This window comes from Protopterus annectens, chromosome 8.part0 (assembly GCF_019279795.1).
Source record: "Protopterus annectens isolate FY-2018-M chromosome 8.part0, PAN1.0, whole genome shotgun sequence".
Classification (NCBI taxonomy): domain Eukaryota; kingdom Metazoa; phylum Chordata; order Ceratodontiformes; family Protopteridae; genus Protopterus; species Protopterus annectens.
Genome location: NC_056741.1, coordinates 149,052,038 through 149,077,486, shown reverse-complemented (window position 1 = coordinate 149,077,486; position 25,449 = coordinate 149,052,038). Strand labels below are relative to the sequence as shown.

Sequence of the window (25,449 nt, the reverse complement as noted above, 5' to 3'; positions counted from 1 at the left end):
CAGGTAGAGTTAGAGTTAAGGAAAAGCAAGAGACTATATTATAAACAGCAGAATACAAAGTCTGTTGGAATAGCACAGCGAGCTATTCTATGCATTTCTTTTTCTTACTTAAAAACTTTGGGGCATAGCTCAGCTATTTTGTTTAAGAATGGAGGAGTCAACCAAAAAAGATAGAGGAAGAGGGAGGCATAAAATCAGGAGGGCAATATCATATATAATTTAATTTTTTAAGTTAATAGAACAACAGTTTTTTCATCTTTGAATCATTTTGACACTCTGTAGTAAGTAAACTGAAATAGGTATTATTATTAACTGACTGTAATGAATGATGATTATCTCAAAAATGAAAAATTTTTATAAGACAAGATAAAAAGACAGAGCAGACACAGAGACACAGTTAAGACACAAGCTTTGTTTTCTTTTAGTTTGGGCAAGATGTTTGAAAAGATGTCTGAGACTTAGGGAGACAGGGACTTAATAAGACTTCCTTTTTAGACCTTTAGAAATGGTAGAATGATTTCCAAACTACAAACAATTAACAATTACTCAATGATTCAAAATTATTTAATTAATTAATATGCATTAGTAGATCTCAAAGGCCTTTTATTGGGCTCCCTCACAACCAAATAAAACCACACTACACACTTTGCTCTGAGTTTCAGTTGCATTATAACCCAGCAGGTGTTGGCTCTTGTTATGATTTGGAATTTTATGTTTTTTTCAGTGGCAAGTTTAATGGAGCACCACAGCTAGTGCAAAGCTGAAAACTACAGATGATAGTAGTGAGACTTAAAGATCTATAATTTCCAGGACTTGTGGTGGGCTTCTGTTAGGTAGTGGCATCACTGCAGCAGTTTTCTAGACATCTTGTTCATAGCCAGTGAATAAATACAGGTTAAAGAAGTTGAGAAGGGCCAAAGCTAGTGTTCATAGTTTTTGCCAGTAAAGATAATATGTGATTTTTGGGTAATTTTGAGAGTAGTGGTGGTTTGGGGAACAGTGGACAAATACTGGGCTGAATGGATGAGAAGAATTAAGAGTTGCATTTTTCAACTAGGATGTTGGCAGTGGCTTAGGATCAGAATAGGTGGTGCCATTAGATATTATCTTGGAGCAACGCAGTGTGTTATATGTTTCCTACTACAGCCAAATAAGCCCTTATTGTTGCTTTTGTTTGAGGCAGCAACTTTATATTTAAATTTAACCTTGTAAGTTTTAATGATGTTCTTGAGATTTTGATAGACAAGACTAGGTTTTTTATGCTTTGGAGTAAGAGATTTATTATACAGGGTGTTTTGTTTCTTCCTTTTGTTACACAGATTATTTATGTAAGAATTCCATCTTTATGAATTTATTCTTGTGTGACTAACTCATTATATTTATAACAGATAGGAACAGGTGTACCAATACTGCTGTTAAGATGAAAGTACATTTTAGAGTTGTTATCTTTTCTTAGGTGATGTGAGTGTAGATGAAGGTGCAGCAATAGAGGTGTTTCACAGTGGCTGATATCTAGTAATACAATGCTCTGAATGCTCTGCTACTACCCAGGTGTATGTGGGTTTAGTATGGAAGCTGTGCAGTGTTTGAATACTGTTTACCATTGCTAGTATGTTGTGAAATATTTGTCTTGCGATTGAATAAATATTTATATCTCTCATAGATAGTGTGAGCATTTGATAAGAATAAGGGATTGTCAGTAAACATAAGATAGTTGCTAGATTGCCTTACACTGTAGAGATGCTTTGCTGTTACATGTTACCAGAGATTTTTTTTAACCAATACAAGACGTCAAAACAAAACTATAGCCCTCTGCTTACAGTTTGTGCAGGGTGGTTTTGAATGCAGCTAAGCTGAAATGTAAGACCGCCTGTGCCTTGGTGTAGGTGATTTGCTCAATGTGTATTGGTTGTAGTGAAGGAATTAAGCAAGGATTGCCTAGAATGAGGTGATGACAATAATTAGATCAGTGTTGCAGTAGCTGAAGCTATATGGGACGTGTCATTTTCTTATGATACTGCTGATGCTATTTCTCTAACAACTGTCTCTGGATCTGCTGTGAGAAGATTAGCCTGGCTACATTCTCAGAATTTTCCAGAGGATGTGATAACTGAGCTCTTGAATGCTCCCCCCCAAAGTATCATTTATTCCTTCCTGTTCTGAGGTTCTCAAAAGATTTGATAAAAGGGGAAAATTAATTCTAGGTGGTGCCTGGATTTTTCAACCCCCATACCTAAATATAACATAAATTTTCTTTCCAGTTCATGTTCCTTTAATTAAAACAGAATAGGCAATCCCAGAAAAGCACAGGCAAGCAAACTTTTAGAAAATGTATGCATTTTGTATTAGTTACACTTTGTTGACAGGGTTAGTCCCACTAAGACGATGACCTCTTTTCATGGGAAACTCAAGGTATTATTCATACTGGCTTGATGAAATTTGACCAGGGCACCAGGGATCTTCCACTGCTCTGTGGAGGAGAAGTGAAGCACTCTCTGGAACTGCTGCATGTTGCTGGAGGGCTGCTACTGCAGTTCTTGGAATTCCAAGATGGAGCAGAGTACAGAACAGGTGGAGATTGGAGTTGGAAAAAACTTACTGAAGAAAGGTGAAAGAGATGAAATAACTGCTACAGAGTTGGAAAATGGAGGACTGGAGACACAAGTGGTGATCAATTTGTTGAACCAGGCAGAGAAAAGGGAAGCAGAAGAAGCAAGATGGATTGACATAGTGGAGAAAGTATTACATGAGGAAGAAAGAGAGAGGTAGGAAGCACAAACAACAGCAGGTGAAAGTAAAACAATGGAATTAATCTCAGCTGGTGGAGTAGCCAGTTTTCAGCATTTACTTCTGCAACAGGGTTTTTTTCTTAGTAGAAAGATGTTATGCAGCTGCAGCAAGGCAAGGAAGACTGGAAGAAGGAACTGAAAGAGGACAAACAGTTGCAGGTTCTCAACAGCCACATAGTAGATGAGCAGTAGCAAGAATAAAAGGTAAAAGTGATGGCAGTGTGAACAGGCATGACATTATGATTACTATTATTTTGCCATTAGGGATAACACAAAAGCCATAGAACATTAAAATCATTTGGAAGCTGAATTTTTTGAGAAGTAACATTTGAAAGCTTTAACTTGCTGGAAAAAATGATGACAGAGACTGAAAAAAACACAGTAGCACAATGGAAAGATAGCTTGTGTCTACAATTAAAAAGAAAATAAATATGCAGTTTAGGTACTAAAATATGGATGATTCAGGTGATTCAGTCATGTTGACTAATATCGCCAAAAATGTGCATGGGTAGTTACCAGTGATAAGTGGGTTGAGAACCTGGCCTACTCTGACCTACACTTGGGACCCTTGCTAAAGGTGGAAGAGGTATATGTGACACTTTTGGCCAGTGTGTGCCCGCCATAAAACCCAGCAGCCGTGGGTCAATAAGTTACTGGCTGGCCAGTATTTAGAAGCCCAGCATGTGTTACCTGGGATAGCTCTGTTGAGAGAAAGCTGGATGTAAAACCAACCAACCTGCCAAACATGAGCTGAGAATTGCTACGCTTAATGTAGGTTCACTGACAGGACGCAGCTTTGAGGTGGATGACATGATGATATGGAGGAGGCTGGACATCCTATGTATCCAAGAAATGAGATGGAAGGGCAGTGAAGCAAAACCACTTGGCTTGGGATCCAGACTCTACTACTCAGATGGGGGACAGGCTAGAAATGGTGTAGGAGTTGTGGTGAGAGAGAGCCTTCAGAAGGCAGTGAGGGATATCATCAGAATTAATGAGAGACTCATGGCAATCAGACTTCAGTGTAATGAGAGGGCAGTATTGATAATCTCAGCCTGTGCCCCACAGCAGGGTTGTGATAGTGAGGAAAAGAGTGCATTCAGACAGCAGTTGCAGGACCTACTAGATAAAGCAGGACAACATGAATTGTATAATAATGGGTGACTTGAATGCAGATATCAGGACAGACAGAACAGGATATGAGGACTTTCTGGGTCCAAATGGATGGGGCAACAGGAATAAAGAGGGAGAAGCCATTCTAGACTTCAGTCTGGCAAATGGCTTGATAGTAGCCAACACATGGTTCAGAAAGAGAGACAGTCACAAGATCACATACAACATGCAACTCAGGTAGACTTCCTCCTAGTAAGGAAAAGGCACTGGGGTAGAATCCATGATTGCAGAGTCATCCCCAGTGAAGTGGTCGGCCCACAGCATAAACCATTAGTTGCCACAATCAGCTGCAAGCAGTGGTCAAAGAAGGTTCTAAGGTTAACAGACACCAGGCTGAAGCTCTGGAAGTTGACTGGAGAAAAACTACAGCAGTTCAAGGAATTACTCAGGGCTCTAGCACCCCAAGAAGGGGAGGAAATAGGTGGAGTTGAAGAAGAGTGGCAGCGTCTAAAAACAGTATGTGTTAGGACTACAGAAAAGATATGTGGCCAATCTAGGTATGGCAATACAGTATATAAGGAAAGCTGGTGGTGGAATGCAGAAGTCCAGGAAGTTATCAAAAGAAAGAAGGAGTTCAGGAAGAAGTGGGAGACAGAAAAGACTGACTAGGCTAGGAAAAGACTACTGGTTGGCTAACAAAGAAGCTAAGAAATAAGTTGCAATACCAAAGAATAGGGCATCAGAGGCAGTCTACCAACTTCTGGAAAGTGACTCAGTAAGGGGCACAAAGAAATTATATCAGGTTGCAAGGCAAAGACAGAAAGATAAAGAAGATAGTCAGACACCCTTCATAAGGGATTCCAGCAACAACCTGCTCACCAGTCCACAGGACATCAAAGGCAGATGGAAGGAGTATTTCCAGTAGCTTCTGAATGAAGAAAACCCCACAGAAGCTGTACTGCCCCAGAAACAGCCTACAGTGAGAGAAGAACTAAGGAAGATGAAGTCAGGGGAAGCAGCAGGCTCAGATGAGGTCACAGCAGATATGATAAAGATGCTGGGTAAGATGGGGGAGAAATGGCTCCTGAGGGTACTAATAGCTGTGTAGAGAAAGGTGTATCCAAGATGACTGGAGAATAAGCATACTCATGTCAGTGTACAAGAAAAAAATGGGACATCCACAACTGTTGGCAGTACAGAGGCATCAAACGCCTACCACATTGCAGGAAAGTTCTGGAGAGCGTGATTGATAAACGGATACACAGAGTAGTAGAATATAAAATGGGAGATGAACAGTTCACATTCAGATGAGGATGCACCACAATTGACCCAATGTTTGCAGTGAGACAGATACTTGAGAAGAAGCTAGAGATGAGGAGAGAGTCCAACTGGGTATTCCTAGACTTGGAGAAAGCATATGACAAGGTCCCAAGAAAGCTGATTTGGCAGTATTGCAGTGGTTTGAAGTCCCAGAAACATTGCTAGAATTAGTGCAGACTATGTACAAGGACCCAGTCTACTGCTGTTCATACTGGTGATGGACTACATTAGCAAACAGGTTGGGGGGACAGATCAGCAAAGCTGCTGTATGCAGACAATGTTGGCAATACAGGCAGATTCTGAGCAAGAACTTCAGCAAGGGGTAGGAGAATGGAATACAAATCTGAAGGCACATTTATTTATTTATTTTACATTTGTTGACCGGGCTAGTCCAACTGGATATATGTCCATTTTCACTAGAGGCCCGGGGAGATAAGCTCCAGCAAAGAGATAATAGCAACATCAGTACAGTACAATTTTAAGACCAGAAACGCAATTTTACATAATAGCATTTATTCATATAGCTAACGTATTTTAAAAAGAAAGAAACAAGAATTTATAAGGTAGGGATAGGTTTATAGTAGAAAGCTTGCTATGCAAGTTCATACTCTGCAGAGGTTCCCAAGAAAGGCTAAGTCAAGACAGACTTAAGTAGCTTAGATCATGTTCTCTGAGGTTTATGAAGGAGATAGACATAGTGCAGCAGTAGTAAGATAAGTAAGCAGTGGACATAGCAGTACGGGATTATTTGTCTGAGTTAGTACATGGGCAAAGCCAGTGAGAATTAAGGTAAACTTTAAGTTGCTTTTTGAAAAGTAGTGTTGTGGAAATAGATGAGAGCTCACTAGGAAGCAGGTTCCAGATTTTCCCGACAGTGTTGGGGAACAGTGAGTCTCCAGCCTTATTGTTGAATTTATGAATGGATACCGGTGATTTATTTGCTGAGCGTAGGATTGTAAGATTTTTGTAGGGGGTGATAAGGCTAGTGAGTATTGGAGTATTACTAGGATGATAAAGGGTCTTGTGGGCAATAATAAGTTGGTGAAATTGAAGCTGATTATGCTGTTCAAGCTATCCAAGCTGTTTTAGATTGTGACAATGGTGGGTTCTAAATGGGGAGCCAGTGGCAAATCTGGCAATATTATTATAGAAGCTTGTCAGTTTGTTGAGGTTGGTTTTGGATAGATTGGTATAAATGGGTGAGACATAGTGGAGGGTGGAGATAAGATGGGTGTGGGCAATAGTCGTTCTAGCTGTTGGAGTAAGGAAGGGTTTAATCCTATAAAGGGAGCCTAGTTTTCTGCTGACTGATTTTATTGTAGTGTTCGCGTGTGTGTCAAAGTTAAGGTTGTGGTCAATTATTACTCCTAAGAGTTTAGTGGTTGGGTCAGGAGATATGACAGTGCCATTAGTAGATATAATTGTGAGGTTTATTGGGGGGACTTTTGTGTTGGAGTGAAGAGCAATAATTTTGCTTTTTTGGGGTTCAGGAGGAGGCAGCGCTGTAAACTGCTCAGGAAATACAGGACTTTAGGCATGGAAAATAAATAGTTTGAACAATGCATAGAGTTAAAAATAGTGCTGAAAGGACTTAGGTTCTTTAAGTGTCCAATGGAGTAAAAGCATCTGACCCATTTTTTACTACTCTGAGTTCTTTAACAATGCTGGAATTGAATCTTTAAAGTTACTGATAAAGACCAACTCAGTTTTACTGAAAGCTTTGAGAGACTAAATAATTAAAATTAATCAGTGTATTAGCACGGGTCTATATCACATCATCGAACTTGTATAAGTTCAAACGATGTAATATCAAACCCAAAAGTCTGAAGCACAAAAATAGCGAAGCCACGGCACATCAATTTTTTTTCACGGGGAAAAAAATCAGTGGGCCGTTTTCGGGGCTTTGCTATTTCCTCCACTGTGGTGCAATCTTGGAGTTTGTATATTTAAGTGGGGGGTTTAGTTTTAGTTTAAGGTTTATGTTTTTTTTTTTTTTGTTAGGGAACAGCGATTTTTTTTCCCTGGGAAAAAAAATCGCTATTCTGTGTGTTCGTTATTGTGCGGTTTCAGACTTTTGGGTTCGATATTACATCATTCGAACTTATACAAGTTCGACAGTGTGATATAGACCCGTATTAGCACTTAAAGAAATCCCAATCATACTCTGGAATAGACTGCCCATACATGTCAAGCAAAGCGCCTTCTTGGCCCTCTTCAAAAGGAACCTTGATGATTGGATGGGAGATAGGAGATTCATCCCGGGGATCACGTCAGTTGCCCTACTAGACTGGGGTCCAGGGAAGTAAATATTGTGGGAAGAAATATCCAGGGAGTTGTTATGGCTAGGCTTGTGTAGGCCCTAGGGCCGATAGCCTAGTACCAACTTATGAGCCTATGAACCTATACGGCTTATTCTGTTTTTGATCCATCATATTATATTTAAAAACTGCTCTGTTAATATGAACTATACCTTTAAGAGACTGCCAGGCTCCAGTGAGGTGAATCAGTTAGAGAGGAGTAAATCTTCAATGAGGAAAGAGCATCGTGTCATTACCGAGGCATAAAAAACTGCGGAGCTGATGAGAGACCCAGTGAACGTAACAAAGATAGAGACTTTGATCAACTGCCATTACATTCGTCCCCAAAGAAGGACTTGTCTGAATATGCAAAAAACAGAGCTAGACCAAAAATGTTTTTTCAAAATATAGATGAAACAACATGGAGGGTTTGAACAATGAGAACACGGGGGTGAATCAGATTAGATTCATCAATGGACAGCTAGACAGGTATGAGGCAAAAATGTATAACTTCTCAAGTTTCTGTTTAAATGAATCTCATGAAAATGTATTAAAATTGGGTCTACTTTAGTTCAGCGAACGATCAGATGATCGAACGCTGTTAGTTCGAACACTAAGTGTCGAACCGGCAGAATAGCGAATGGCCGGAACAGCGAATTTTTTCCCAAGGAAAGAAAACTGCTGGGCTGGCCATCCAGGTTATGCCATTTCTTCCACCGTAGTGCGATCTCGGAGTTGGTATATTTAAGTGGGGGGGGGGGGGGAATGAAGCCCTCCACTTTATTTAGTGTTTAGTGTTTTTTTTTTTTTGGGGGAACAGAGATTTTTTTTTCCCTGGGGAAAAAAAAATCACTGTTCTGGTTGTTTGCTGTTTTGTGTATTCGAGATTTAGGGGTCGATATAACAATGTTCGATCATCTGATCGTTCGTTGTTATAATATAGACTGAAAAATTAGGACTGAGTTTTGTTCCTGCCAGAAAGCAGATATTTCTAGGACACATTTGGATTTAAAAGAATATATGTGTAAATTGAACTTGGAATATATTTTGAAAGATGTTTGCTTGCGAAATTCATTGTTAGTAAAACCTTCTTTGTATGATGCAGCACTTAATCATGCTATTAAAGTATTTGAATCTACTTGTGAAAATGCTCTTAGAGAACATTTAAGCAATAGAGTAAAAACAGGAGGTATTTTAACTTATCTATTCAAAACAAACAGGCTTTGAATGAAATAAGAAACAATAAAAAATTGAGGGTTATTAAGGCAGGTAAGGGGCTGGTCTTATTTTAATGGATCAGAAGAAATATATTGAATGTAAGGAAGAAATGTTGAATAATAAACAAGAATATGTTAAGGTGGATAATTCTTGTATTAATAGGTGTTATAAGTCCATACATTGTTTTTTACATAATTTTATGGAAGGTAATCTTGATCAGGAAATGTATTATTTTTGCAATATTGAGAATCCTAGGGTAGGTGTGTTATTTGGAATTCCTAAGATACATAAGAATCTTAAAAAAAAAAAAAAATTCAGCCTATAATTTCTGCTGCTAATTATATTACAAAAAGTATTTCATTATTGGTAGATGCCTTATTTAACAAGTTAGATTCATATATTAAAGATTCCTGGGACTTCCTAGAAAAGTTCCGGGAATTTAATGTTAAATATAATTTTACACCTGAGAATAATATTATTTGCACTGTTGATATCTGGTCCTTATTTATCTCCATACCCCACGAAGAAGGGGTTGAGAATGTTAGACAATTTTTAAATAAGTTTTCTGATTTCCCCACCCAGCAGGTTCATTTTTATTGTAGTTTAATTGAAGTTTTATTAGATAATAATTATTGTAGTTTTAATAAAAAAAATTATAAACAGAAGAAAGGTGTAGCTATGGGGTGTCCAGCTGCCTCTTCATTTGCTAATATTGTGTTGGGTTGTTAGGAATTTACAGTTTTAAGCATTATTAAGGACACTTTTAAAGTATGTTTTTACAGTCGCATTGTAGATGACTTGTTTAATATACTTGAAGGAACGTCTGTTGAGATTGAAGAATTTTTATGGGAATTGAATGACAGCTCAGAGCTTTTACATTTCTAGTGGGTGAGTGTGGTATTCATATTAACTTTTTAGATGTTACCTTAAAGTGAAATAATGATTCTATGAGATTTGAGAGTTGCATTCACAGAAAGAAAACTTACCAATAGTTAGTTACATTATAGGAGCGACCATCCATATTTTATGAAGAATAATCTGCACAATCTGGACAATATATTAGAGCAAGCAGAGTGACCAGTAATGACTTACATCTAAAAGAAGAAAAAGTTATTTTTTAAATAGAGGTTATGATAAAATGTTTTTAGAAGGAATTGAGACTGAAATAATGAATAAGAGAAATACTTTATTTCCTCCTGTTTTGAAACAACATTTTGTGAGTAAAAAAGAAACATCTAGAAATTAAAAGCAGTAATGAGAGAAAATGAGTTTGTAGTTTAGATATGATGGTTGATGGCCATAAAATATGTTCTATTATTCACAATAATTCGAAAATTTTACAAGGAAATAAAGATTTGTGTAATGTAGTGAGGAGTTCACCCAAGTTTGTTTATAAAAATAATGTCAACTTTAAAACTCTGTTATAAAAGGATAATACAAAGGTTATGTTAAGTAGTTATTTTACTGAGAAACCTAAATGGGGTGTTTAAGTGTGGTCAATGTAATGCTTGCCGTTATATTTTAGAGGGTCCTTATGTATTGTTAAATAACCCCCCTTTTACTTTGACAATGTCAGGGATATTTAATTGTAGGACTAGGGGGGTTATTTATATTTTTGTATGTTCTGGTTGTCCTGCTTTTTATGTTGGGATGACTATCAGGGGACTTTAAGAACGTATAAGGAGAAAAGATTCAAAAAGTGCCCCATTTAAGCATACTTTACAGTGTCCAAAATATAAGAAATTTCTTTTTTTTTGTCTTAGAACAAGGTTATTTGGATCTTAGAGTGGGTGATTTTAAGAATTATTTGGAGCAGAAAGAAGCCTTAGGCAAATAAAATTATGTGCTGATAGGTTGCCCAGGCTGAATGATATTGTAAGTATGAAGTGCTTTTTAGAGAATGTAAGAGTGTATGTTAGTAAGAAGTAATATATTTCATTCATAAATTGGTTTTGTTTTGAGTTAACTAATCTTATTAGAATTTATATAAAGCCTTTATGAATCTTATATTTATTGATTAGGTATTGTCTGACTGGATACATGTTTGTATAAATAAGATGTGGTAATTCTGTTATTTATTCTGAAGAAGTCATTTGATGAAAGCAGTTAATAAAAAGTGTAGTACACTAATTCTGTGACTACCCTTGCTGTTTGGTTGATCCATACAAGTTTTTTTGTTATAGGAAATAAATAGTGCCAAGTGTACTTTTAGATGCATTGGTGAAAATGATTTGACCCTGTAAAGCATCCCTAATTTTTGGTAATGCCAAGTGTACTTTTAGATGCATTGGTGAAAATGATTTGACCCTGTAAAGCATCCCTAATTTTTGGTAAGTTTTTCTTATGCAATTTTGTATATGCAGGTCGAATTTAAGATTATCATCCATTATCACCCCTAATCATCTGCTATGAGAAGTGACTTCAGTGGTTGTATTATCAAGAAAGAAGATCTGAAAATGTGTTTCGTCATGAGAGGGGGATTTGGGGAAAAAATAAGTTGTTTTTTTTTTTGTTTTTTTGGTCGCACATGAGTTGTGAATTACAAAGCCATGCTTCAATGTCTGTTAAAGCTTCCTGAGTAATTTTCTGGAGGTGTGCTATGTTGTCAGATGTGCAAATGAGTGTGGACTCATCTGCATATTGTATTAGTGAGACCTGTTGTGTGGATGTGTGGCGAGTGTGGGGTGTAGAGCCTTGTGGTACACTGGAGATGACCAGGAGATATGGAGAGGGGGTGGAGTGATATTTTACTGACTGATACCTATTGGACAGGTAGCTTTTGAACTATAGAAGGGTGGGCTGAGAGAAACCTGGGGAGAACATTTGAAGTAGAATTTTTATGTGACAAACTGTATCAAAGGCTTTAAACAAGTCTAGAAATAAGAAGACTAGAATGCAATTGTCTCTAGCTTTTTGACAGTATCTGTATAGGTTAGAAGTGCAGTATTAGTATTATGGGAAGGATGGAAGCCACGTTGTGTGGAGGTTAGGAGTGTTTCTTGCTGGAAATAGTTTAGCAATTGTTTTTGAATACATTTTTCAAGTATTTTGGAGTGGGCGGATAAGATTCCTGTACCGCTAAAGTTAGTAATGTTTGTTGAATTTCCTCCTTTGTGTAGAGGGATATTGTGTGACTTTTTCCAGAGTGAGGGAATGTGGGATTCCTGGACTGATCTATTTATAAGGATGGAGACAGGATAGGTAATCCTGTTGGCTGCTATTTTAAGGTACTCACTTGGAAGGTTATCAGGTGATGTAGATCATGGTTTGAGTTTTTTTAAGAATAGTTTTATATAGGATGTGGGCACAGGTTTGAAGATGAAAGTGGATTTGGTGATACATGACCTTTGGACAGGGCTGGGTTTAGATTTTGGGAAATCTTGGTTAGGGATGCTAAACAATCTATGAAATAAGAGTTGAACTGTATTGTAGTATTGAGTGTTGAGTTACTGAGAGAGGGATTAGGATTCCCTCCATCAGGTCAGTTATTACAGAGAGAAATCAGTTTATAGCCAGTACAAGGCAATTAACAAAGAGGAACAAAGCAAAACTTTTTTTCATTTACCAAATGCAAAAACCAGTAGCCAACTTAGTAAGTGGTCCTAAGAGTGCACGGACTTCTCTTGTGGAGGTGGGGGGGGGAGTAACAGCCACTTTCCAGCACAGGATAAGCATGTATTTGACTAATTAAAGCTAATACATGGCAAGGATCTTTATGTTACATTTGCTTACATTGGACAGTTACAATATTCACAGTGAATGCTTTCTGTAGATGAGCCTTGTGGCAGAGGTCTTGCAGTTATATTACCAATATGTATGATATATGCAGATGATGTAACTTTAATAACAAAAAAACAAGGGATGGATAAGTGAGGTTGTAATAAAGATCAGAAAGTTGTTAAAAATCTGGTCTGCAGCTAAAATTAAATATAATGGATGTGGTGAGATAAAAATACATGGGATATATTTCACAAGAAATGAAGTAAAGATTTTGGGAGTGACATTAGGTGAGTATGAAAATGTAATAAATCAAGAGAAAGAGATACTGGCAGAAATAAAAAAAATAGCTCGGTGGGAAAGTTTTCATTTCAGAAAAAGATGTATATGCTGCATACTATTGTATTAGGAAAACAGCAAATTTAGGAGGAATATATATGTTTCCCAGTCAAATGGAAAAAGAGTTATTAGAGATTTTTTAGCTTCATTTGGGGCTCAAGACTGAAGCTAGTCAGAAGAGGGATAGTTTATAATAAAAGAAAAATAAAACAGTGGTTTGAATTTAAAAATCCAATGGTGCATTTATCATCAATGAATTTATTATGGGTAATGAGAAAGGTGAAAGAAAAAAGAAGTGATAGGTAAAATGCTATATGAAAATTGTATTTATTTATTTATTTATTTACATTTGTTCACCAGGAAAGTCTGACAGGACACGGGTCCATTTTCAGCAGAGGCCTAGGAAGAAAAGCTCCAGTTATAAGACATAATACAGTAACATTGCAGAAGTTGACAATAATGTGAGACATTTTGGAAATATTCACAAGCAGCAGTTACAAAATGATGAATAGAACTGTTGTATAAAGTAAACCTTTACAACACTCATAATACATGATTATATACAGTTTAAATGAAAAAAAAAACTTTCCATATATTGACATCCTACAGCATACGTGAATATTTACAATATACATGAGAAAGAGACTTTTTTCATGCAGTAGAGGTCAACTAATTGGTATAAGATAACCCCAGAGAACAGTGTTTAGATACAGAGACTGAGGTAAGGTCTATCCAGGACAGTTAAGGGACAGAGCCAAGTATCAATTAAGTGAGATTTTAGGAGCTTTTTAAATTGTATTATAGAGCAGTTACAGGTTATAAAAATGTAAGTAAAAGAAAAAAAAGAGATATGATGGAAGAAAATGTGGCAAACAGTGAAATTATGGAAGTTAAATGCAAGTAAAGTTGCTGGGAAAAGAAAATAAATAAATGAATATATATGTGTGTGTGTGAGTGTCTGTGAAGGCCTTAAAATGATGAAAAGGCAATAAAAAATAGAAGAAATGTTTGGAATTTTTATGAAGCAGATTTTTTTTTGTGGAGAATTTTACTAGACAAGTTCCTAGTAAAAGGGAATATGAACTCTAAAGTAAGGGAGGAAAGAAAATGCATTGACTGTAGTGAATAGGAAAAAAAAACAAAACATTATTTTTTGAATTGCAAAAAGAATAAATAAATGTATGTGATAATGATAAATGATATAAAGTACTGTTTCTGACAATATGGGCCCTATGGGAAAAAAAAAAGATGTCAGAATTTATTATATAACAAGAAAATGCAAGAGGATGATATATTAACTGATTGAGATGGTAGTAGAAGAAAGGGTGGGGGGTATAGACCAAAAATATATCAGATAAAAACAATAGAAATAGAACTCTGTAGTTAAGTTCTTTTGTGTTGCTAACTTGTAAATAATTTTGAATGTAGAAATGAGCATGTAAATAATTGATTTAAAGTGTTTTATATATATATATATGTATATATATATATATATATATATATATATATATATATATATATATAAATACTTTCCATATATTGACATCCTACAGCATACATGAATATTTACAATATACATGAGAAAGAGACTTTTTTCATGCAGTAGAGGTCAACTAATTGGTATAAGATAACCCCAGAGAACAGTGTTATATATATCTGGGTCCCCAGATATATATACGTTATATATTGTTATAGGTTCATAGGTTCATACTAGACTATCTGCCCTAGGGCATTTATAAGCCTAGCCAGAGTGTGTTTGGCTTTCGCCACCCATTTTAAATTAATTTTGCTATGCCCTTTTTCGAGGTTAGTATACTGTGCCTCTGTCTAACAGTGACACAGAAGTGATACCCGGGGTAAACCTACGATCTCCCATCCACTCATCAAGATTCCTCTTGAAGAGAGTCAATGAGGGACTCTGCCTAACCTGGACTGGGATTTTATTCCAGAGTGAAGGTGCTTTACCTTCTATTTGTGTTATGATTTACATTGTACTCTTCTTGCATTTTTACTATGTTTTTATATATTGCATTTTTACTATGTTTTTATATATTGTATCCATGGAGCTTTTCTCCCCAGGACTCCATTGAAAACGGGCTCATTCGGCCCAATGGACTATCCTGGCAACCAAACTTCAAATAAATAAATATATATATATATATATATATATATATATATATATATATATATACACACACACACACACACACACACACACACACACACACACACACACACACACACACACACACACACACACACACACACACACACACACACACACACACACACACACACACACACGCATACATATAGCGAGAGAGGGGGAGAAAAAATATATAGATAGATATATCGAACAAATTGAATGTAAATGTTAATAAAGCACCCCTTCTCTGGAGCTGCTAGGAGGGCCTATAAAGGAGAGATAGCATGATGGACTGACTTGGTAGAGCCAGTATTATAGGAGGAAGAAACAGTTTGGAAACAGAAGTAGCAGCTCGTGAAGAGAAAATATCAGAGATATTTCTTGCTGGTGTTATAGCCAATTTAAGTGTTTACGTCTGCAAAACATTTTTGTGTGAAAAGAATGCAAGACTAATGTGGGTGAAGCAAGGAAAGGAAGACTGGATGAAGGAATGGAGAGAGTATTAGTTTATCACTAGCTACAGAGGAGATGTCTGGTGGTAAGAATAAATAATAAAAACAGTGACAACATTAACAGGTATGATACTATGCACTGTATTACTTTGCCACCGGGTTTTTAAATTAAAGACTTAAGGGTATTAATTCATTTGGGAGCTGAACATTTTTGTGAAGTGATATTTGAACGTGTTTATGTTTTGGAAAAATTTATGATTGAGACTGAAGATAGGAATACAGCAGCACAATGGAAGGGTGGTTTATTTCAGAGTTTAGAACTACAACTAAAAAAGAAAAAAAATTAACAATTTAGGACTTTAGATATATGAGTTAATTTTTTTACACTATATAGTAAACTACATAAGTTAAAAAATATGTGATAATAGAAAAGTTTGGGAAGTGTGGGTAACAATGGATGCTAATGATGGAAAAGTGCAACATATTTCAAATACTATAGTGAATGATAAGAGGAGATGCATTTGGTATTGGGGCCTATTGTGAATGATAAGAGGGGAAGCATTAGGTATTGAAGCCTATGTTCAATGATAACAGGGGATGTGTTAGGTATTGGGGCCTACTGTGAATGATAAGAGGGGATGCATTAGGTACTGAGGCCAGCCTAAAACATTTCAGAAAAAGACATATATGCTGCATAATATTGTATTAGGAAAATAGCAAATTTAGGAGGAATATATATGTTCCCCAATCAAATGGAAAAAGAGTTTAGAGATTTTTTTTAATACAAAGACTGTACCGTTAGAGATTTTTTTAAATACAAGACTAACAAATGAAAGGGTTTCCAATATGAGGAGAATGGACATATTGAAAAAATGTAAGCTGTTTTGTAGAAAATGTACAGAATTTGGGCACTTTTGCTCTGACTGTCCTATATTAATAAAAGAAAGAGCGGATGAAGAGGAAAGCTCAGGAGAAATACAAACATTTGAAAATCTTACTATAGAAGATGTTAAAAGAGATGCTGGTATGGAGAGATGGGATACTAAAGATAAGGTGTGGAATGAAGAGGTGACTCAAGATGATGTTGTTAAAACACAGAAAAATATATTATTTATTTATTTGACATTTGTTAACAAGGTTAGTCCAACAGAGTCAGAAGCCCATTTTTTGTGGAGACCCAAGAAGCATAATACAAACAATTCTGCACATACTTTTGAGATTAACAATAGAATAAAAATAGGTGGTTACATAGAGTAGAGCAGAACATTAATTAAGCTAAGACAGATAATTACATAGAGAATTGAAACAAAATAAAAAAAGTATATACAAATGATGTTGCATTGAAAAAGTGGCTACAAAAATGTATATACAAATATGCAGTTTTAGAAAGTAAAATGAAAGAAAAAGAAGAATAGAGACTGGAGGAGAACAAGAACAAAATAATGACAAATCAGTTGGTGAGAGACGTAGGAGAAGGAAAAGAAAAATAAGATCTGGAAGTAAATAAAACTTAAATAAGATAAATGATATATATGTTAGCATTAAATGTGAATAGCATTGGACGTTTCCCTGTCTGTTGCTGCTAATCCTGGTTGCATTGTAGTCACCTTGCTGAAGGGCAGTATAGCTAATGAATATGTTGTTTTATGGTAGAATTGTACTTGAGTGTTCTTTTTTGCTGTATTTTTACATTAAGAGGACTAGGATAATCAATATTGTGGCAGAAAGTGCTTGCCTGTTATATCTGAGTTAGGAAGCACTCTAAAGGGCTCAAAATGTTATTGTTTACTGGCCAGAAGGCTCAGGAGTTAAATTTCAGTTTCCTTTGTACTGGTATAAACTTGGAGCATTTGTGCAGCTCTGTGCTCATGTCTGCAGAGCTCAGCAAATGTTGGTGTCCTCCCTTGTGATCTAGAAGCATTTCAACTGCATCCAGTGCCCTGCTGCAAAGGTAAGTTCTTGCACTTAATTTGCTGTTCTTTAAGAGCTCTCTGACATTTTCTTGTGTTATCAGAGCACTCAAATTACATTTGATAAAAAAAAAAAAAAAATCTCTCTCTTCTCTGTCTGTTGTTACTAAGCCTGTTTGCACTACAGTCCCCTTGTTGAAAAGTGATCTAGCAAGTGAATAAGTTGTTTTGTGGTAGCATTGTGCTTGAGACTTCTTTTTTGCTGTGGTTTTACATTAAGAGAGTAAGGATCAACCATCTTCTGGCAGAAAGTGATGGTCTGGTCTATCTGAGTTGGGAAGCACATTAAAATGGTTGAAAATGAAGTATTTTATTGTTCAGAGGGCACAGTTGTTAGCTTTCAGTTTCTTTACTGCAGGTATAAATTCAGCATGCTTGCATGGAGCTGCACACTACACAGCAGCAGTTGGCAGTACAAAATGTCTAGATGTAAAAACTACTATTAGTACTGAAAACTGTAATTTAGTGAGGCTAAATCTAAACCATTGCACAGAGACAACCTTGCATAGTTAATTTGCACATTGAACAGCACTACTATTAGATCTTATAACTATCTAACCTAGTCTAGTGCCGAACCACGGGGACCACCCTAGAAGACCTCTGTAAAACTGGTCCTCAACCTGTATTAGCCCACCTAAATGCAGGTCTATATTAGCCTTCCCAAATACAGGTCAGAACTAAGTGGATATGCAATTTCCAATGTCGCTGTAGCTAGCTTGATAGATATGGGCATCATTAGACAATGTAGCATTTGTCTCATGTTCAGAAACAACCGTTTAATCCTTAATGAAACAAACGGTACAGAGACGTGCATACATAAATTCTTTGGAGGAAAAATCCTGCATAGAAACGATGTTGTCATAAACACACACACACTACAGCCACCACACATACTGCACTGCACACATAATCCATCCTATGCTGAGGAACTAAAACACAATCTTCCAATACCTCAAAGACATCTTAAGTTTATAAATGGCAATGCCTATCCTCAACAATCCTAAAGCAGCACCAAATACCACACAAATGCTTACACCCATTGAAGCCCAAAGAGAAAAGCACATAAGGCAAACAAACACATTACCCAGGATTCTTGTCATAAGGGACTCCATTGTATAACAAATACCTCACTCACCAGACTAAACAAGGAGAAAATAATGGTTAGTTGCTTATCTGGAGGCATGATCTGACAAGCCTCATGCTCACTCAAGTTACTGTACTCCAGGTACCAGTATGATTCTGTCACAGTCCATATGGGTGTAAATGATCTGTGACCTACCTTCTTGGACTATATGAAGAGAAAGTTTTTGATCTCTCTGAATATTTGTCTCAGACAGGTATGAGCCTTGCATTGAACAGCATTCATAGTTGAAGAAATTCTGCTACATGACTTCTTGCACAATTGCTTGGAAGACAGATGCCTTTTCATTCCATTGGATGGGGATGTTCCTGTGTTCCCTTTCCTATGATAACTAGGGCCCTTATGTTGCCTTCTCCTTCCTTCTTGGCCATTTGGTTATCCCCCCAGGCGAATAACAGCCTGCAGTACTTCATAGTTTCTCCGTGGCTCAAGCTCCTCTCCCCCATAATTCCCTGTGCTGCACTGTAGCTAAAGATCTCATTTGCCACTCTTACAAAGCAGACTTGTTCTCTAGTGCAATGCATGTGACTTATTTTTTTAAAGATGAGTGCCTTTTCATATTACTGTATATTTAAATATTTACTATCTGTATTTCTTTTCTTTTCAAATCTATTAATATATATATTTTCTCCAAATTAAAAAGACATTTCTCCGGGGATCCAATATCTTCTCAGCTCCACTCACGTTTCTTACAAGACACAGCAAGGAAACCCTCCAGATCACATACTAGTTCATTCCTTTGGTTCTCCAGGAGTTTAAGTGAGGCAGAGGTGGACAGAATGATGAAGAAGTTTCTCAGGGCTCAGATCCAGATGGGGGTAATTCTGTCTCCTTCTCCCATAGGACCCGTGAGCCTGCCCTGTTCTCAACCCCAAATTATATCTCCTTTTCCAATCCAACTGGTGGTTTTGGAGACCTTGGATTTGAGATCTTCTAGAATGTCCTTGTCATATCCAAAGAGAGGCCATTCTTCCACTCTGACCATGCTGCTGAGTCACCTGGCTCTGATATCTTTGGAGCAGGATGACTGTCAAAGCCAAAGTGTTGGCACCAGCTCCAGGTGTTGGAGTTGACTATGAAGCTGTCAGAGCCATCCTTGCTCTCAGCACTTCAGTGTTAGATAACTTGACTCTGACTCCTTCCTCAAGGCAGGGATCTATGGAGATTCAGAGTTTGGTGCAGGTAGCTTCAGTGCTGATGTAACTGTCTATTGCTTCCCTTAGATCTTCTGCTTTGAGATAGTGAAGAGGTCTTTCTCTATGCCCAGAGAGAGGACATCCTTACCCTCTTTGAATCTTGTTCTACTTCCTCCATCGTATTTAAACACTTAGCCTCTCATGTCTATTCCACTGGGACAGCCATCCCATATTAGCCTTCAAACAGTCCTCATACAGGACTCCCCACCCACTTCTGATACTTCACCAGACCATCCGATGAGGTCCCTAGGAAGTGGACATGTGAAAGGAGATACCTAGAGTCCCCTCAAGTATCTGTCACCAAAGGCCCAGACTTTGATGAAGATGAGTGGTCCTCCAGATCTATACCTGATGATGTCTGCTTTGAAGAGATCCTGGAACATCTTAAACAGAGAGGTGGATGGTCTACCAAAGCCCCTTCCCCAACAGGAGTCAGTGTTTCTGGAGGCTTTCAGGGCTGGTCTTGTTACATTTTAGGTGGCCCCTCTAGCTGATGAGTTAATTGACCTTCTCTCACTCCAAGCATGAAAGGAGACAAATACTACACAACCCATACATAAGAAGATAAGTTTTTAGCTACACCCAAAGATAGGGCCCACTGAAACAAGGGAGTCCCACCAGATGCTATGGTGGTGGCTGCAGCCACTAAGAGGAAGCTTGTGGAACAGAGCTCATCTGTGCATCCCCAGGGCCTTTGACAGATATGACAAACGCATTTATGCCTCAATGACCTTTGCTCTTTGGTTTCTGAATTATTCGACACACTTCATCAGATTACAAAGGGATTTGACAAAGGAGTTTTCCAAATCCCTTTCAGGCTCCATGTCTGTGGAGAGCCAGAAAAAAGTTTCTTCACCCTTCAGTCTATTTCCAACACATCAATGAGGCTGATCTCTCATGCAGCTGAGGGTATCTGTAAGGCTGCAGGTTCAGACATCGCAGTCAGGAGGCATGCCTGGATGTGCCTGTGTGATTTTGTGGAGCCCTTCAAGTCTTCATTCATCAGTGCCTCTTTTTATGGGTCATCATTGTTCATCCCTAAAGTTAAGGAAACACTCTCCAGAACTCATCAATATGGAAAGACCCTATCTGTTGTTGGGATCTGTTTTCTTTTCCCTCAGAGGTCCTTCTGCAGGAATCAATGAGGTAGTAAAATGATGTGGTTTCACAAATCCCCAGGGCCTTTCCGGGATTCATGAGGCGATAGTTCTTACTAGAGCAGAGGAGGGCTGTTTAATGGAAGATGCCATCCTCACAGCAGGGGTGGTGCACAGATCCAGAGCTTCAGAGATGCCTTCTCTGAAAATCCCTACCAGTGCCCTGAAGGGTTGCCCGAATGCTGTATTCTGGTGGCAGTTGGGGGTGCTTACCTGTGCACCTAGAAGCCTGCTCATCCATCACAAAAGACACTTATTTGCATATATTTATATCCAGAGGTTTTTGTACCATTTCTCCAAATTCTAGCAACAAAAATGAAAAATATCCCTGATGGTCCATCCAATAAGAAGGAAGCAGCAACATTGAAAATAGTAAAGCTGCTAGAAAAAAAGTCATCCAGAAAGTACCCCCAGACCAGCAAAGATCCTTCTTTTTAGTGCCAAAGAAAAGAGGGAACATGAGACTAGTTCTGGATCTCAGCCAATGTGTAAAATACTCAAGGTTTTGGATGGTCACAGTTCAGTCCATTTTCCTGTACTGCAAAAGGATGAGTGGATGTGCTTGACAGATCTTCAGGATGTGTACTATCATATCAAAATGAACATGTGCTCCAGAAGATACCTGCACTTCTGGCTGGGAGACAGTCATTATAAGTTCAATGCACTGCCCTTTGGTCTCATCACAGCCCCCAAGGTGTTCACCAAATGCATGGCAGTGGTAGCAGCTCACCTGAGTCTGCTGGGTTTTTTGAATTTCCATACCTAAGTGACTGGCTCCAGACCACCCCATCCAGGCATCTGCTGATTCAAACAAAGGATTACTTGCTCCAGTTATGTCTTCACTTGGGCATCACAATCAGTTACACCAAATCACAGCCTATGCCTACACAGAGTCTAGAGTTCATATGTACTCATCTAGACAAGATCAACCAGATAATTTCCTTCCTCCTACACAATTCATGCTGTCAGCTTACAGATCACAAAAGTGATCTCCCATTCTTACCCTCCATCAGAGTTAGTGCTGCGTGCCTTAGGATCAATGGCAAAAGTGGTAACTCTAGTTCAATTAGCCAGGTTTCATACGTGGGTCCTGCAGTGGACTCTTTCAGTGCAGTGGCCTTTTCCTCAGCATCTTTAAGCACTCCAGTCAAGATTTCTAAAGTTTGCAAGGAAGATCTTCTGTGGTGGATTCATTCAGAAAAAGTTTGTCATGGTTATCCCTTTGTTCTCCCACAACCAGTAGGCACAGTCACCAAAATTTAGTGGCAGAATATCTTGGGAATGGCAGTCCAAGGAGCATGGTCCCCGGAAGAGGCCAATCTGTACATAAATGTCCTGGAAATAAGAGCAGTCCTACTAGCATTGTAGGCTTTCCAAGATGTTCTTCCTTCAGGGGTGTTTGTGATACAGACAACATGTCAGTAGTCTGGTATATCAACAAACGGGGGAAACCAATTCTTACCCACTGTGTCGAGAGGCATTGAGAATGTGGCAATGGGTAATCTCTTCCATTCACTTTCATATGGTAATGCACATACTGGGGAAAACCAACATGCTTGCAGACAGACTAAGCAGGTCCATTTTGATTCCTCAAGAGTGGTCTTTCAGTCAAAGAGTAGTGGAAAAGACTATTCATGGATGGGGCCAACTATGCTGCGATCTTTTTACTTCTCCCTTCAACAAGGAGGCAGCAGACTCTTCACTGTGGTCACTGCACAGGGGGAATCACTGAGAGATGCTGTAGTCCACAATTAGTCCTCTGTTCTCCTTTATGCTTACCCCATTAACCATCATTCCCAAATTTCTACAGAATGCATTCTGGTTGAAGAGCACAGTCTTCCTCATTGTGCACTATTGACCTCATCAGGTTTGGTTCCCCTTCCTCTGGCCTCATCTTCTGTATCCACTTTGGATACTGAATCTACATCCAGAACTTCTGTTTCATCTGACAGGTATGAAACACCCAGGCATCAGTGGCCTCAAGTTGACCACATGGTTTCAACCAGTTCTAGTGATGACTAGATAGTCCAGGCTTTCCTCCCAAGTTAAACATATTCTCTTATCCTCTTATAGATTCATAGGTTGGTACTAGGCTATTGGCCCAAGGGCCTACGTGAACCTAGCCAGCAAGGTTCCATAGCTTACGCCACCCAAGAAAGTTATTTTCTTGTGCCACTGTCCAGCAGAGACACAGAAGTGATCCCCGGGGTGTATTTCCTATTTCCCATCCACTCATCAAGATTTTTCTTGAAGAGTGCTAATGAAGAACTTTGCTTGACATAGATGTGTAGCTTGTTCCAGAGTATAGGAAGTCTCTGGGACAGGAATCTATCCCTCCAGCATGTCCTGTTTATTGTGGTGACAAGGTTTAGGTCCCTAGAGCATGTAGCTGGGAGAGATTGGGATTTCTTTAGGTGTAGCATATCCAACAGCTCTGGGTTTGACATAGCTTTATATGTTAGGCAGAGATCACCTCGGAGTAGGCGATATGGGGGTAGATAAAGTACTGTACTTGGATGTCTTGTTAGAGAAGGATATTGTGTACAGTTGTTTCACAGGTAGAATTTATAGGAATCCCAGTCTAATACATCTTTACATTTTACTAGTTCCCACCTATTTAAACAAAAGAGAGCTGTCATTAAGTGCCAATTGGTCCAGGCAGCTTGGATGATAATGGTGTTCCTTAAACCAGTTGCAGTATTTGCCAAACTTATCCCCTGCCATTTCTTTGCCTTCTTGCTTCACCAGTTTGTAAATCAAAATGATGAATAGCTCTGTTTCGCCTCATATCCAGGAACTACAGTTAAATTATTGTACCACACCACCCTTTCAACCCGCACTCCAGTCCAGCTCAGTCAAGCATGGATACTCATTCCAAGGTAAACATCAAATTGTACAGCTTTTTTTCACCAAAATATTTTTCTTGCCACAATGTTTTTTCCTCTTCTATTTACATAATTTATTGTAGCTTCTTTTACTACTTGTATGTTTCCAAGATCATACATTTACAACTGGTATTATGTCTTATGGACCTTTTCTCCCGGGCCTCCTCTGAAAATGGTATTTATGCTCAGTCGGACTTTCCTGGTAATCAGATGTCAAATAAATAAATAAAATAAAATAAAATGATTTGCCGATGGTGACTATGACACTTGTTAACTACATTTTATTCAAATCTGCAAGGAGCCAGTTGTAATTGTATAATATAAAGGGAGTGTGGAGATGAAGTTCCCCAGGAAAATTACCCATTATTTATTTATTTATTTACTTTTACTTTAGGCAGTCATATCCAGTGTTGATGGGTCACTGCTGAATAAGTCAGTTGTGATGAATTAACTGCTAAAAGTGCTTATAACCTCATATCAGGTATAAATCGTCTCACCCCCCCACCCAATGGCTAGACATAACTGAAGTGAATAAGGTTGTGTGACACATAGTATGCAGACTAGATCTTGCATACACTGATAATTTACTTCTTGTCATGTAATATGTCTAGAATACCTGACCCTTGGATCCTGTTCTCAGGATTCAACCTTTCAAGAGTTCAACTTTCAATGTTTTTGGTATACCTCATTATCTCTCTTTGTTTTCTTGCTCTTCACTTCTAGTTTCTCTCTTTCTGCATTTGTCTTTCTGTCTGTCTGTCTCCACTTACAAGATAGCCCTTGATAATGCAAGGGAAATCTGTGCAAACTGAAAAAATATAAGTCATATGTGAAATCATAAGACTCAAACAAACTCCACTAGCAGTGACGAATATCCACAGACAGAAGATTGATCACACTTAAACCAAATTAAAGAAACATACACTAAATATTAATATGCAAAGACTGTCAGCTAAATAATAAACACAAAATAAAAAATACAAATTAAAATTTGTATTTAAATGTTGATTAAATATTCAGGTATACTTGCACTGGTTTGGTTTAAGTGTGATGTAAGGCATTGCAAGTTTCTATTGGTTTATTTGGATCATTTGACCTTTTTGGAGGGTTATTTAAATGGTATTGATTCAGTTTGGATTTTTTCTGATAAAGTTCTAATGAAATTAATGAATTAAAGTGCTTAAAAATGAGTTTTTTTGTCTGTGGATATTTATCACTGCCAGTGGGGTTTGTTTGAGTCTTCAGTTTTTAGTTTTGAGTTGGTAGTGCAGTGTTTTTATCAGTTTTTTTGTATGTGGAGTCATATTTTACTGATTTCTGATTTTTAGGGTGGAGTTAATGATGACATCTCATTAGCTGCATACATTGTTGCTGCACTTCTGGAACTACAGACAGAACATCCTGTAAGTATTATGCTGGTTGCTAATAAACCAAGTTCTTCATGCATGTAAGTCAAAGACTTATCTATTGAACAAAGCTTAATCTATGGTAGCATATATCTTTCAGACTTTGCACTCACCCTTTTGTTATAAATCTTCCATTTCCATTCATTCATGTACTTATTTATTTTTTTCTCTGTTTTCATCATTTACAGAATCTAGTCATAGGTATAGAGTAATTTATTGTATTAATAATGCCTATTTGTTAACCAGGTAGGTCCTTTGAGCACATAGTCCCTTTTCAGGGTGTCTCAGAAGCAAAGTCTGGTT

General features: G+C 37.8%; 1 protein-coding gene across 1 annotated transcript in view; it reads left to right on the top strand.

The window, feature by feature from the left end:
- The window catches only part of LOC122808678 (alpha-2-macroglobulin-like), a 2,073,303-nt gene that overhangs the window by 1,200,607 nt on the left and 847,247 nt on the right, over window positions 1-25,449 (top strand). The window contains exon 11 of the mRNA XM_044079658.1: window positions 25,069-25,143. Within this exon, the coding sequence (XP_043935593.1) occupies window positions 25,069-25,143 (75 nt within the window). The remainder of the gene's footprint in view (window positions 1-25,068; window positions 25,144-25,449) is intronic.